The sequence below is a fragment of the Malaclemys terrapin genome, chromosome 1 (assembly GCF_027887155.1).
Source record: "Malaclemys terrapin pileata isolate rMalTer1 chromosome 1, rMalTer1.hap1, whole genome shotgun sequence".
Lineage (NCBI taxonomy): Eukaryota > Metazoa > Chordata > Testudines > Emydidae > Malaclemys > Malaclemys terrapin.
The window spans coordinates 213552682-213566195 of record NC_071505.1 but is presented as its reverse complement, the minus strand read 5'-3'; the positions used below and the strand labels follow the sequence as shown (position 1 = coordinate 213566195).

The window sequence follows — 13514 nt, the reverse complement described above, 5'->3', positions numbered from 1 at the left end:
TGCAGCAGCATGTGTGAAATGAATTTGGTTGTATTGTTTCTAGTTAACAAATACTTCTGAGGAACCATGAATTAAATGGTGGGGTGGCTGAAATGCAATCTGACTCCTAAAAGGAGTTCAGATTAGGAGTAAATAACATTAATGGGACAGTACAAGGAATATTGCACTCATGCTGCCCATACTCAGTGCCACATCTGTGGATAAACAGAGGACTTTAGTGACCAGGATTGTCCACGCAATTAATAGATTTTGTTAAGGCCAAAAGACCATTATGATAATCTATTCTGACCTCCTGCATAACACTGGCCATAGATCCTCAGCCAGTAATCTGTGCATCAAGCTCTTAACTTCTGTTTGAAGTAAAACGTATCGTTTAGAAAGATATCCAGTCTTGATTTAAAGACTTCAAGTGATGGAAAATCCACCATATCCCTAGATAAGTTGTTCCAGTGGGTAATTACTCTCACCTAAAACTTTGCACTTTATTTCTAGTCTGAATTTGTCTGGCTTCAGTGTCCAAGAGCTGTAAGTGCTTACCACTGTGCCAGGATTTGGCCTTTTATATGTATTTACTTAAATAGATAGGCTGGATACTGAGCAAACTTGGAAAGGATGAGGCAGAGGAGGCATTGCATTACCTTTCCACCTGTCCTTGCCTTGGGGACCACCAGAAGCTGTTCAGCTCCCAGTACAAATGAGAACATTCACAGAGCTACTCTAATTCATGCTGACTGGAATAGACCTGGAATGTCAGAGCGTGGTGTGCTCCACCCACAGCCCTCCTGTCATTGACTGTTCACCTACATGTAAGGCAGGGGAAGTAGATGGCATGGAAATGGCTATGTCAGCTTTATGCCACCGGGTGACTCCTCTATGACAGGAAAATGCCATCGGCCCCTTTAGAGAAGCTTTAAATCCTCTCTTTGCACCATCCTTAGCCTGGGTTGTGGGACTGGCCCATAATATTTAGCTTGCAGGCTAAATCAGAATCCATTCAAACTTGAATCTAATTCAAGACCCAAAAGGCATTGCATGATTCTGTGACATCCCTCCATGTAACCTCTCTTTTGAGGTAGTACTTCCTTAAATGGTCAGAGGTAGGTTATAGAATAGTCAAAATATTCAATCTCTTTGGAGCCTCCCAACACTAGCCTATAATCAGAGGTCCCCAAAGTTTATTATTTTAATTTTGTTTACAATGCCCAACAGTTTGTAGTTTAGCTCACAGAAAGCTCACAATCTAATTTCAGGCATGATGCAATGAGGAGAGGATAAATAACAGAACAGGATAGGGGAACGAGGTCTGGGAAGGAAGCATGGGGAAACCTTGATAACATTGCATATTTACTCGGCAAAGACTAGCATACAGGATGATACTAGTTTAAAAAAAGGAACAGAAGGTTAAATAGATTGTTTAGTTGTTTATAGGCCTCAGAGGAAGTGAATCTTGAGGAAAGATTTGAATGAGGAGAGAATGGTAGACCATCCCAAGAAGAATATTCTGTGCATGGTGTGTCACAGAAAAAAGTGCAGAGTGAGTTGTTGTAGGGATGCATAGCTCCCGAATCGCCAGCCCACGGGCGCGGCAAACTGCTCCCATGGCTACGAGGCAGGAGTGACCTTCAATCCAGCGTTTGTGTTTGGAAAACTTATTTGGCTGATTTGATTGTACCCTCGCAGCTGGTGTTCACGCGCTCAAGAGATGGGTTCGTTATCTTATGTGCATGTATACTGCCTGGCTTTTCTATGCGCAGGAATGTAACCACTAAGAAGAGTTGTAAACAAAGTAAGGAGAGAAATAAAAACCCCAGGAAAAGTTTTCCTGGGAGGCTTTTTGCAAGAGGCTTGTAAAGCTCTCTGGCTACCAACAAACCTGGCGTTCTGTTTCCTGCGTCGTCACCACAGCTGGTGACCCCGACGTGATGCCCCTCTACTCACCGGCTGGATACGCCGAGCGCGCCCGCGGCTGTTTGCCGCCCCTTATTCGTGAGTATGGGGGGGAAACTTTCCAGTGCCCAGAAGGAGCACGCAAGAGAGTTACAAAAGATTATAAGGCAGCGATCATGTGTCGTTGTCTCGGTCGCTCATATTGAGGACCTTCTAAGGGAAATAGATCGCCAGTGCCCCTGGTATCCGGACTGCGGGTCATTACAGCTTTTTGATTGGATACGGATTGGGATCACCTTGTATAGTGAACCCCGTGCCCCAGTTCAGCACCTGCTGCTCTGGCAGCGTTGTAAGGAGGCGCTGGAGGGGTTCGGCCCCGACGGCCTTAAGCCGGTTTCCCCTTTGCCCCCAGGTGATGGGCCACCCCCCTCCTGCCCGCAGCTGACCCCCCCTGCGCCGCCGCCCGTGGCGGCGCCCCCATGCCTACCGGGCGGGCGGGGGGGCGCTGTCGCCGCGGCGGTGCAGCCGGTGCGCAAGGCCGGTCTCTTGACCGACAAGGAATCCAAGTGTGGGTTCGAGGCGTTCCCCGTCTCTAGGCGGGATAATGGAAACGGGGGCCGAGTAGTGGACTGGGAGGCTCTCCCCTACTCGGTTCTGCACGAGCTCCGGGGGATCTTGAAAGGTGTGTCAAACTGTTATCACTTGCTCCCCCAAGATTGGAAAGACATATGTCGCATGGTGCTGTCTCCCGCGCAATACGTTGTGTGGGACAGCGAGTACCAGCGAGAGGCGCTTGCGGCAGCAGCACAAGGTGGGGGGGCTTATCTTGCTGAGCAGTTATATGGCACATCCTCCCCATGGACCCGGCAGGATTCGGTATGTGGGAGGCCACACCCCCTCAACCGGTCCATATGCTTGGAAGGAGCATTGAGAACGTTTGCACTTTTACCGAGAAAGTCTCTAAGTATGTCTCCATGGCCACAGATCAGATGGTACTCCTGATGTGTCTGTAAGGGCAGTGGGCCAAGCCTGAACATGCTAGATCCCACTGCAATGCCTTCCCAGCCTCAGTGATATTCAATACCATCTGAAATTGGCCTTTCCGGGTTGGATTTGGGGTAGTGTGGACGGAATTCAACAGTATTGGCCTCCGGGAGCTATCCCAGAGTGCTTCATTGTGACCGCTCTGGACAGCACTCTCAACTCAGATGCACTGATCAGGTAGACAGGAAAAGCCCCGCGAACTTTTGAATTTCATTTCCTGTTTGCCCAGCGTGGAGAGCACAGGTGACCATGCAGAGCTCATCAGCACAGGTAACCATGATGGAGTCCCAGGATTGCAAAAGAGCTCCAGCATGGACCGAACGGGAGGTACGGGATCTGCTTGCCATATGGGGAGACGAATCAATGCTAGCTGAACTTCCATAGCAGTAAACTAAATGGCAAAATATTAGAAAAAGTCTCAAAGGCCATGAAGGACAGAGGCCATAACAGGGATGCACAGCAGTGGCGCGTGAAAATTAAGGAGCTAAGGCAAGCCTACCACAAAGCCAGAGAGGCAAATGGAAGGTCTGGGGCAGAGCCACAGACATGCCGCTTCTACGCGGAGCTGCATGCTATGCTAGGGGGTGCAGCCACCACTACCCCAATCGTGTGCTTTGACTCCATCAATGGAGAAGCACGCAACAGGGAAGCGGGTTCGGGGTACGAGGAAGATGATGATGAAGACAATGAAGATAGTTCACAGCAAGGAAGCGGAGAAACCGGTTTCCCCAACAGCCAGGATATGTTTATCACCCTGGACCTGGAACCAGTAACCCCCGAACTCACCCAAGGCATGCTCCCAGACCGTGAGGGCACACAAGGGACCTCTGGTGAGTGTACCTTTGTAAATATTACACATGATTTAAAAGCAAGCGTGTTTAATGATTAATTTGCCCTGGCAATCATGGCCAGTACAGCTACTGGAAAAGTCTGTTAACGTGTATGGGGATGGAGTGGAAATCCTCCAGGGACATCTCCAGAAAGCTCTCCTTGATGTACTCCCAAAGCCTTTGCAAAAGGTTTCTGGGGAGGGCTGCCTTATCCCGTCCACCATGGTAGGACACTTTACCACGCCAGGCCAGTAGCACGTAGTCTAGAATCATTGCATAACAAAGCATGGCAGCGTATGGTCCCAGTGTTTGCTGGCATGCAGACAACATCCATTCCTTATCTCTCTTTGTTATCCTCAGGAGAGTGATATCATTCACGGTCACCTGGTTGAAATGGGGTGATTTTATTAAGGGGTCATTCAGAGGTGACCGTTCCTGCTTGGCTGAACAGAAATATTCCCCTCTGTTAGCCACGTGGTGGGGGGGAGGGGTGAAGTGATCATCCCAGAGAATTGGGTGTGGGGGAGCAGGGGGGTTAGTTGGGTATGTGCTGCATTTTAACCCGGAAACCGCAGCCCCTCCTTTTACATTGCAAACCCATTTTAAATGGCCAACCAATGGGTGCTTGGTATGGGAAATGAGGGCACTGCTGTTTGAAACCATTCCCACATGTTATGAAGGTTAAAAAAGCCAAAAGACTGTGGCTTACCATGGCTGCTGCAAGCCGAATTCTGTTGCCTGGCACTGCGTGAGTGATCTCTCACACCAAACCAGCAGGCCCTGAATATAAGAGGAAAAATGCGACCTAGTAACGAAAGCACATGTGCTGTGTAATGTGAACAGCAAAATTTAATGTGAAAGAGTGTACCCATTGTTCTCTATAATGTGTCTTTTTTAACCACCTCTCCCTTCTCCTCCACCAGCTGCAAATGTTTCTCCTTCACAGAGGCTAGTGAAGATTAGAAGGAGAAAATGGCAGACTTGGGATGATATGTTCATGGAGCTCCAGATGTCCTCCCATGCTGACAGGGCACAGCAGAATGCGTGGAGGCAGTCAATGTCAGAGTGCAGAAAAGCACAATATGAACAAGAGGAGAGGTGGCAGGCTGAGTCGCGGGCTGAAGAAAGCAAGTGGCAGGCTGAAGAGGATAGGTGGCGTCAGCTTGCTGACAGAAGGCAAGAGTTGATGCTCCGGCTGCTGGAGCATCAAACTGATATGCTTCAGTGTATGGTTGAGCTGCAGGAAAGGCAGCAGGAGCAGAGACCACTGCTACAGCCCCTGTGTAACCAAAAGCCCTCCTCCCCAAGTTCCATAGCCTCCTCACCCAGATGCCCAAGAATGCGGTGGGGGGGCCTCAGGCCACCCAGTCACTCCACCCCAGATGAAGGTGCCCAAGCATCAGAAGGCTGGCCTTCAATAAGAGTTAAAGTTTTAAAGTTTTAAACTGCAGTGTGTCCTTGTCCTTCCCTCCTCCCCCACCCCTCCCAGGCTACCTTGGCAGTTATCCCCCTAGTTGTATGATGAATTAATAAAGAATGCATGAATATGAAGTAACAATGACTTTCTTGCCTCTGCAAGTGGTGCCTGAAGAGGGGAGGGGAGGGGAGGGTGGTTAGCTTACAGGGAAGTAGAGTGAACCGGGGGGGGGGGGGGTTCATCAAGGAGAAACAAACAGAAGTTTCACACCGTAGCTTGGCCAGTCACAAAACTGGTTTTCAAAGCTTCTCTGATGCGCACCACGCCCTGCTGTACTCTTCTAACCGCCCTGGTGTCTGGCTGTGCGTAATCAGCGGCCAGGTGATTTGCCTCAACCTCCCACCCCGCCATAAATATCTCCCCTTACTCTCACAGATATTGTGGAGCGCACAGCAAGCAGCAATAACAATTGGAATATTGGTTTCGCTGAGCTCTATCCGAGTCAGTAAACTGCGCCAGCTCACTTTTACCGTCCAAATGCACATTCTACCACCATTCTGCACTTGCTCAGCCTATAGTTGAACAGGTCCTAACTACTGTCCAGGCTGCCTGTGTACGGCTTCATGAACCATGGCATTAAGGGGTAGGCTGGGTCCCCAAGGATAACTATAGGCATTTCAATTCCCCAACGGTTATTTTCTGGTCCGGGAAGAAAGTCCCTTCCTCCAGCTTTTGAAACAGACCAGAGTTCCTGAAGACGCGAGCATCATGTACCTTTCCTGGTCATCCCACGTTGATGTTAGTGAAACGTCCCTTGTGATCCACCAGGGCTTGCAGCAGCATTGAAAAGAACCCTTTTTGGTTTATGTACTCGGTGGCTTGGTGCTCCGGTGACAAGATAGGGATATGGGTTCCGTCTATCGCCCCACCACAGTTAGGGAATCCCATTGCAGCAAAGCCAACCACTATGACCGGCACGTTTCTCAGAGTCACTACCCTTGATATCAGCAGGTCTTCGATTGTGTTGGCTACTTGGATCACAGCAGTCCCCACAGTAGATTTGCCCACTCCAAATTGATTCCCGACTCACCGGTAGCTGTCTGGCGTTGCAAGCTTCCACAGGGCTATCGCCACTCGCTTCTCAGCTGTGAGGGGTGCTCTCATCCTGGTATTCTGGCACTTCAGGGCAGGGGAAAGCAAGTCACAAAGTTCCATGAAAGTGCCCTTATGCATGCGAAAGTTTCGCAGCCACTGGGAATCGTCCCACACCTGCAACAAGATGCGGTCCCACCAGTCTGTGCTTGTTTCCCGGGCCCAGATTCGGCATTCCACGGCATAAACCTGCCCCAGTAACACCATGATTTGCACATTGCTGGGGCCCGTACTATGTGAGAGGTCTATGTCCATGTCAATTTCTTCATCACTCTCGTCGCCGCGCTGCAATCACCTCCTCGCTTGGTTTTGCTTTGGCATGTTCTGGCTCTGCATATACTCCAGGACAATGCGCGTGGTGTTCATAGTGCTCATAATTGCCACTGTGATCTGAGCAGGCTCCATGATCCCAGTGCTATGGCGTCTGGGCTGAAAAAAGGCGCGAAACTATTGTCTGACGGAGGGAGGGGCGAGTGACGACATGGCTTGCAGGGAATTAAAATCAACAAAGGTGGCTGTGCATCAGGGAGAAACATAAACAACTGTCACACAGAATGGCCCCCCCAAAGATTGAACTCAAAACCCTGGGTTTAGCAGGCCATTGATTTCATGGAGGGAGGGGGAAGCAAATGAATACAGAACAAATCTGGTCCATCTATCTTTTACATCTTAGGCTGGCAGCAGACAGTGCAGCATGACTGATAGTCATCGGCATCTTCTGGGTGCTTGGCAGAAGATGCTGCATTATGATTGCTAGCCATCATCGTCAAGACGGTTCAGTAGGACTGCCGGCAGGACTGAGTCTCCAGGAGACAAAACATGTCTGCCCAGGTGCCTCTGATCGAACTCACTGAGGAGTATGATGACGATGGATACCAATCATAATACACCATCTACTGCCAAAAGGCAAGGAGTTGCTGCTGTATATCAATGCAGTCCCACGTCTGCCAGCACCCAGATCGCCGATGAAGGCTACCAGTCATACTGCACCATCTACTGCCAAAAGGCAATCAGCTGCTGCTGTGTAGCAATGCAGTACCACGTCTGCCAGCACCCAGATGACATATGGTGACGGTGAGCTGAGCTGAGCTGAGCGGGCTCCATGCTTGTGGTGGTATATCGTCTGCACAGGTAACCCAGGAAAAAAGGCGCAAAACGATTCTCTGCTGTTGCTCTCACGGAGGTGGGGGGGAGCCTGACGACATGTACTCAGAATCCCCCGCGACACTGTTTTTGCCTCATCAGGCATTGGGATCTCAACCCAGAATTCCAATGGGCGGCAGAGACTGTGGGAACTGTGGGATAGCTACCCACAGTGCAACGCTCTGGAAGTTGACGCTAGCCTCAGTACTGTGGATGCGGTCCACCGACTTAATGCACTTAGAGCATTTTATGTGGGGACACACACAATCGACTGTATAAAAACGATTTCTATAAAACCGGCTTCTATAAATTCGACCTAATTTCGTAGTGTAGACATACCCTCAGATGACTGTCCCTTCGGAAATAGTCAAGAGACATAAAAATAAAGACATTTATTATTCAGAAGTAAGAAAAACAAATAAAAAAAGCATCATACTAACAATAGATATCTATTCCATTCTTATCAGAAAACCTTAATTTTAGTGGCTGTTCAAATTTCAAGTTATCTAGCTCTAATAAGCGAATCCATTATTGTGCTGCACTGCTTCCACTCTTGCAATATTTTTTTTCTGAGTTTGTAATCTTACCTTTTGCTCTTCTTGGCCCTTCAAGTGAATGCATTTTCAAACACAAATTATCCCTACCTGTGCACCCTGTGCACTGTAAAGAAAACCAGTCACTGTGAATAATAAATTCCATGCAAATAAACAGATTCCTTTGGTGATTGCTTAAATCTAATCTGTACTACTAAACATCTTTATTGTCATTTCCACTGGTTGCCATAAAAAATGAACAGACTCTGCTCACCCCTTGCCTCAGACCTTCTATTATAACACTGGATTAGTCAGGGCATGCATCCCCTGGATGGCAAAGTTGGCAAAATGTCAAAACTCATTATATTTGTTGGTAAACTAAAGTGAGCTATCAGAGCAGACAGACTCCCCACTTCCTCTATCTTGTCCAAATAACTTTATTGATCCCTGTCACATCTCCTTCTCTCCCTCCAGTGGCCTGAGGAGGATCAAGCTGTATCCAGCAATGCAGCACTGAATAGCACAGTTGTGTTAAAGTGATGAAACTGAAACTTCTGGCTTTTATTTCACCCCTAAATTTGGGTGCCTCAGATTTTGGGTGCCCAACTTGGGACAGCTACAGATGGATCCTGATTTTCAGATACTCTGAGCACATAGGATCCCATTGATTTCATTTGAAGTTGAGAGTCTCAGCACCTCTGAAAATCAGGCCCTAGGGGTGAAATACTGGCCCCAATGAAGTCAATGGGAGTTTTGCTCTTGACTTCAATGGGGCCAGGATTTTACCCTTTTGTTTAAAGCTTAGCACTCAAAAATTGAGGCACCTAAATTTAGCAGCCTTAATTTACCTGTCTGTACAATTGAGATTGCAATACTTACTCACCTTTGTAAAACACGTTGTGATCTATGGACAAAAAGCAGTATATAAATGCTAACAATTATTATTATTTACTGTGGCAAAATTAAAAAAAACACACCAAAATCTCTAAAAGTGCATGAAACAAAAAAAGGAGAAAGTTGAAAAGTTAATCTTGCCCCCCAGGCATTTGAAAATGGGGAGGGGACCTATAAAATGGGGGCGGGGGAGGGGGAGGATTATTGAAAGGGGAGGGAGATTTGAGTTTTTATATTGTGTGGATTTCTGGAGGTGGTGGGTTATATTAAATGGTCCTGTTTTACTTAGGGCATTGTTTATAAAGATGGATGAAGTTATTTCGGTGACTAGGAAATTCAGCCACATTTGGTGGATAATTTTGGCCAACTCTCCCTCCGCCCCTTGAAATTTTCTTTTGGAAAACATTGAAACAGTTCATTTGGACATTTTCTTTCAAATCCACATGTTCCAAACAAAATGCCAATTCAAAATGACATTTTAAAAAAAAACAAAAGTTGGTTTGAAATGTTTTGTTTGTTCCTAATGACTTTTTTTAGCTTTTCATTTTGACGTGAAAAAAACAAAAAATCAGTTTAAGTTTAAAATAAACCAACTCTTTTGCTGGATTTTTTTGGTTTGGCCAACAAACCGAAAAATCAGTTTTTCCTCAGTTCTAGTTATGTTGCATTTTAAAATTTATATCAAGTGTGCCTGGAGTGTATGGATAAGCACCCTTTTTGTAAATCAAGGAGACTGCATGTTTAACTGGGCCCAAAGTACTAGTCAGGAGACCTGAGCTTTATTCCTGCATCTGCCACTGAATTCCTCTGTAACCTTGGACAAATCACTCAGCAACACAGGTTACAATAAAGTAGGGCTGTTGATTAATCACAGTTAACTCAAAAAATTAATTGTGATTAATCACACTGTCAAATAGAATACCAATTGAAATTTATTAAATATTTTGGAAGTTTTTCTACATTTTCAAATATTGATTTAAATTACAACACAGAATACAAAGTATACAGTACTCACTTAATATTATTTTTATTACAGATATTTGCACTGTAAAAATGATAAACAAAAGAAATAGTATTTTTCAATTCACCTCATACAAGTACCGTAATGCAATCTTTTTATCATGGAAGTGCAACTTACAAATGTAGATTTTTTTTTGTTACATTACTTCACTCAAAAACAAAACAACCTAAAACTTTAGAGCCTACAAGTCCACTAAGTCTTACTTCTTGTTCCTCCAATCGCTCAGACAAAGAAGTTTGTTCACATTTACAGGAGATAATGCTGCCCGCTTCTTATTTACAATGTCACCTGAAAGTGAGAACAGACGTTCACATGGCACTTTTATAGCCGGCATTGCAAGATATTTACATGCCAGATGCAAGATGTGAACAAGAAGCGGGCAGCATTATTTCCTGCAAATGTGAACAAACTTGTTTGTCTGAGTGATTGGCTGAACAAGAAGTAGGACTGAGTGGACTTGTAGCCTCTAAAGTTTTACTTTGTTTTATTTTTGAATGCAGTTTTTTTGTACATAATTCTACATTTGTAAGTTCAACTTTCATGATAAAGCGATTTCACTACAGTACTTGTATTAAGTAGATTGAAAAATACTATTTATCTTATTTTTACAGTGCAAATATTTATGATCAAAAGTAAATATAAAGTGAGCACTGTACACTTTGAATTCTGTGTTGTAATTGAAATCAATATAATTAAAAATGTGGAAAACATCCAAAAATATTTATATAAATAGTATTCTATTATTATTTAACAGCACAATTAATGGCGCTTATTTTTTTTAATCCCATGATTAATCACGATTTTTTAAATCGCTTGACAGCCCTACAACAAACCCATCCTGTCATCACTCTATTGCCTCCCCATTGAATATTGCATAAAGTTCAAAAATTTCAGTCTTTATCTTCAAGGCCCTTAATAGTTTTAATCCAGGATCTCAAACAAACCTCACACATTTGGATGAAGATTGTGGTCATTAACTCCATTTCTGTGGCACAATTAAATGATTCCCTGCAAGGGTGAAGCTTGATTGTGTGTGTAGCTGAGGATCGTCAGGGGCAGATCTAAGATTCTGGAACAAACTCCTTTAGATACTAAGAACTACCTGAAACCTCATTGCTTTGCACTGTAATTGAAGAGCACACTTCTTTGACCTGGTCTTCACTAAAGAAAGCTCATAGCACATACAAAACTAAGAGTTCGGTCATGGAGAATGCTTCAAACATATAGCCCTGTTCAACACCAGTTTGTTTCAACTGACTGAACTGAAGAGTAGTTCAGAGTAGTATCATGTCAAAAAGAGATGAGATAAGATGGTAGATGAGATAAGAGATTGGAGAGATAAGATAAGGAGGATGACATCAGCAGCAGTAACGTCACAGGAAACGATGGTCCAAATGGGTTTTGGGGAGGTGGGCGGGACCCTCCCCCGATCCTCCCCCAGCCTATGGGGAGGATCCACTGAGCCTGGGACTCAAATAATTACGGGGTACAACAGAAAAAATAATGACAGGTGTGAAGGTCAAAGGGTCAGAAGTAGGGAAGCGGAAAGGGATACCAAACAGAGAACCCCAGACAGCGTCCACTGCTCCTCAAACTGGAAGGCTGGTCCTATTAAAAATTCCAGGGGAAGTGGGCGGGCATAAGCCTGCCCACGGCCAAAGGACCCTCCCCCAGCCTTTGGGAAGGATCCACTGAACCCGGGAACTCAACTGATTTCGGGGGGACAACAAAAAATAAAATAAAGGCGGGTGTGAAGGTGATAGGGTCAAAAAGAGAGAACCTGAAGGGGACACTGAGCAGAGAATCCCAGACAGAGCCCACTGCTCCTCAAAGGTGTCAAGGGAGCCAGTGGATGCCGCCCAGAGGAACTCTGCTTGGATACGTGAATGGAGGGAGGACTGGAAATAGGCCCCACAGTCGCAAACAAGCTCCTCAGCCAACATCCTCTCCCTGGTGTTATAGATGGCCGAAGGCAGGTATATCAGCCAGAATGGTTAAAATCCTCTTTCCTATGAACTGAGAGAGGTTACCTCAGGCTAATTATGGACACCTGAGTCTAATTAAGAGCAGCCTGTGACCTTTAAAAATCTCTTCCAGGGAGAGAGAAAAGGGAGGAGGGATGAGAAGCAAACTGTGGAAGGGATGTGTGCAGTGAGGGGGAAAGGCTTCCCGTAGGTAAAGAGCTGTTTTTCCCCTACAAGGGGAAATCTTGTGTTTATTTGTGATTGGAGAGGGGGTCTTGGTTGCCATCATAGCTGGGCCCACAGTAGGTTAGAGAGGATAGCTAGTGATTGGTAGCCAGCTAAGAAGACGCACTACTCCTGTCGGAGTTAGGAAAAGTTTTTGTTTTGCTTTTTTTTAAAAAAGCCCTCAGGCCACCCCTAAGGCCTACCCTGTAAAGAAACCAATGTGAAGTATTAAACCTTGAGAGTGGGACTGATTTACCACAGCCCTCTCAATGCCAGAGGGAAAAATGCCAAGCCCTGATATGATGAAAGAGGGACATTGTTACACAACCCAATGTGTTTTAACTGCAGGAGGGGCCTGACCAATATCCTATTAGCTCTAGAGAAGAAAGCCAATAAGATTTACTATGTGGCCTATGACACTAAACCAATGATTTGTATGTAGCACCACCACTAGGAATGAAAAAGAACTGCAGCTAAAATAATGAGAAAAGCTAAAATGTCATGAGAGAGAGATTTTAAAAATATGAGCAAAGGAGGAAGAAATGGATGTTTGTAAATCTAAGTGTTAATTAAAACGTTCCAATGTGTTTTCCCACATGAATAATTAGAGAGGGGCCTAACCAAGACCCTCCTCACCTATACAGGGATACCAATTCGATTGGTCCAGAATCTCTAAAGCAATGACTTCTAAGTAGTACCACAGCTACAAATGATAAAGAAACAGAGCTACATGCATGAAAAAACAGAGAGAGGTTTAAAAACATATGCCAAGACACCTGTACATGAAAAAATGGATGTTTGTAAAAGAAGACCTGTTAGAATCTGTTAGCCAGATCCCCCAATACGTTTTAATTGGAGAGGGTCCATACTCAAGCCCCTATGACCTCTCCAAGGCCATTCTTGTCTACCAAGAGAAGCCAAAAGTTCTTTTTCATTTCTAGGAGTGGCACCATATATAAATCATTGGTTTATGAGGTCTGGGCCATGTACCAAATCCTTGTGTAGGTAATCAATCTCTGATCTTATCCATCAAATGACATAAGCTAGTGGCAGGATACTATTCTGAAAACAAAGGAAAGAAAAAAAACTTTTTATAATTTTTTTTTTGGAGAATTTCGGTTGCTCAAGGTTATTAACTGGAGCACATTAACTCTGCAGTAAGATTTGCAGAACACGTTGCTCCCCAGACATTTGCACCCTTGTGACTGTTGTAGAAGGACAATAATTTAGACTGCAGAAGAACTCTGAATTTCTTGAATACAGTGATTTCCCCCCTATATTATGGGTGTAAAACAGATCTGTTAGGTAACTTACTTCCTAGCGTCTCAAGATTATATTAGCTACTCTGATGGACTGTTGTGAGAACATGGTGTTTTCTGAAATGGAACTTTTATCATTAACTCA

The 13514-nt window shown here is 45.1% G+C and overlaps 1 protein-coding gene across 1 annotated transcript; it reads left to right on the top strand.

Annotated features, from left to right (window-relative positions):
- Positions 1-2980: 2980 nt before the first annotated feature.
- On the top strand, positions 2981-5261 carry LOC128830629 (uncharacterized). The gene is made up of 2 exons (XM_054016495.1): positions 2981-3761; positions 4685-5261. The coding sequence occupies exons 1-2, from the start codon at positions 3359-3361 to the stop codon at positions 5203-5205; spliced, it is 924 nt and encodes a 307-aa protein (XP_053872470.1). The 5' UTR covers positions 2981-3358; the 3' UTR covers positions 5206-5261.
- The last annotated feature ends 8253 nt before the right edge of the window (positions 5262-13514 follow it).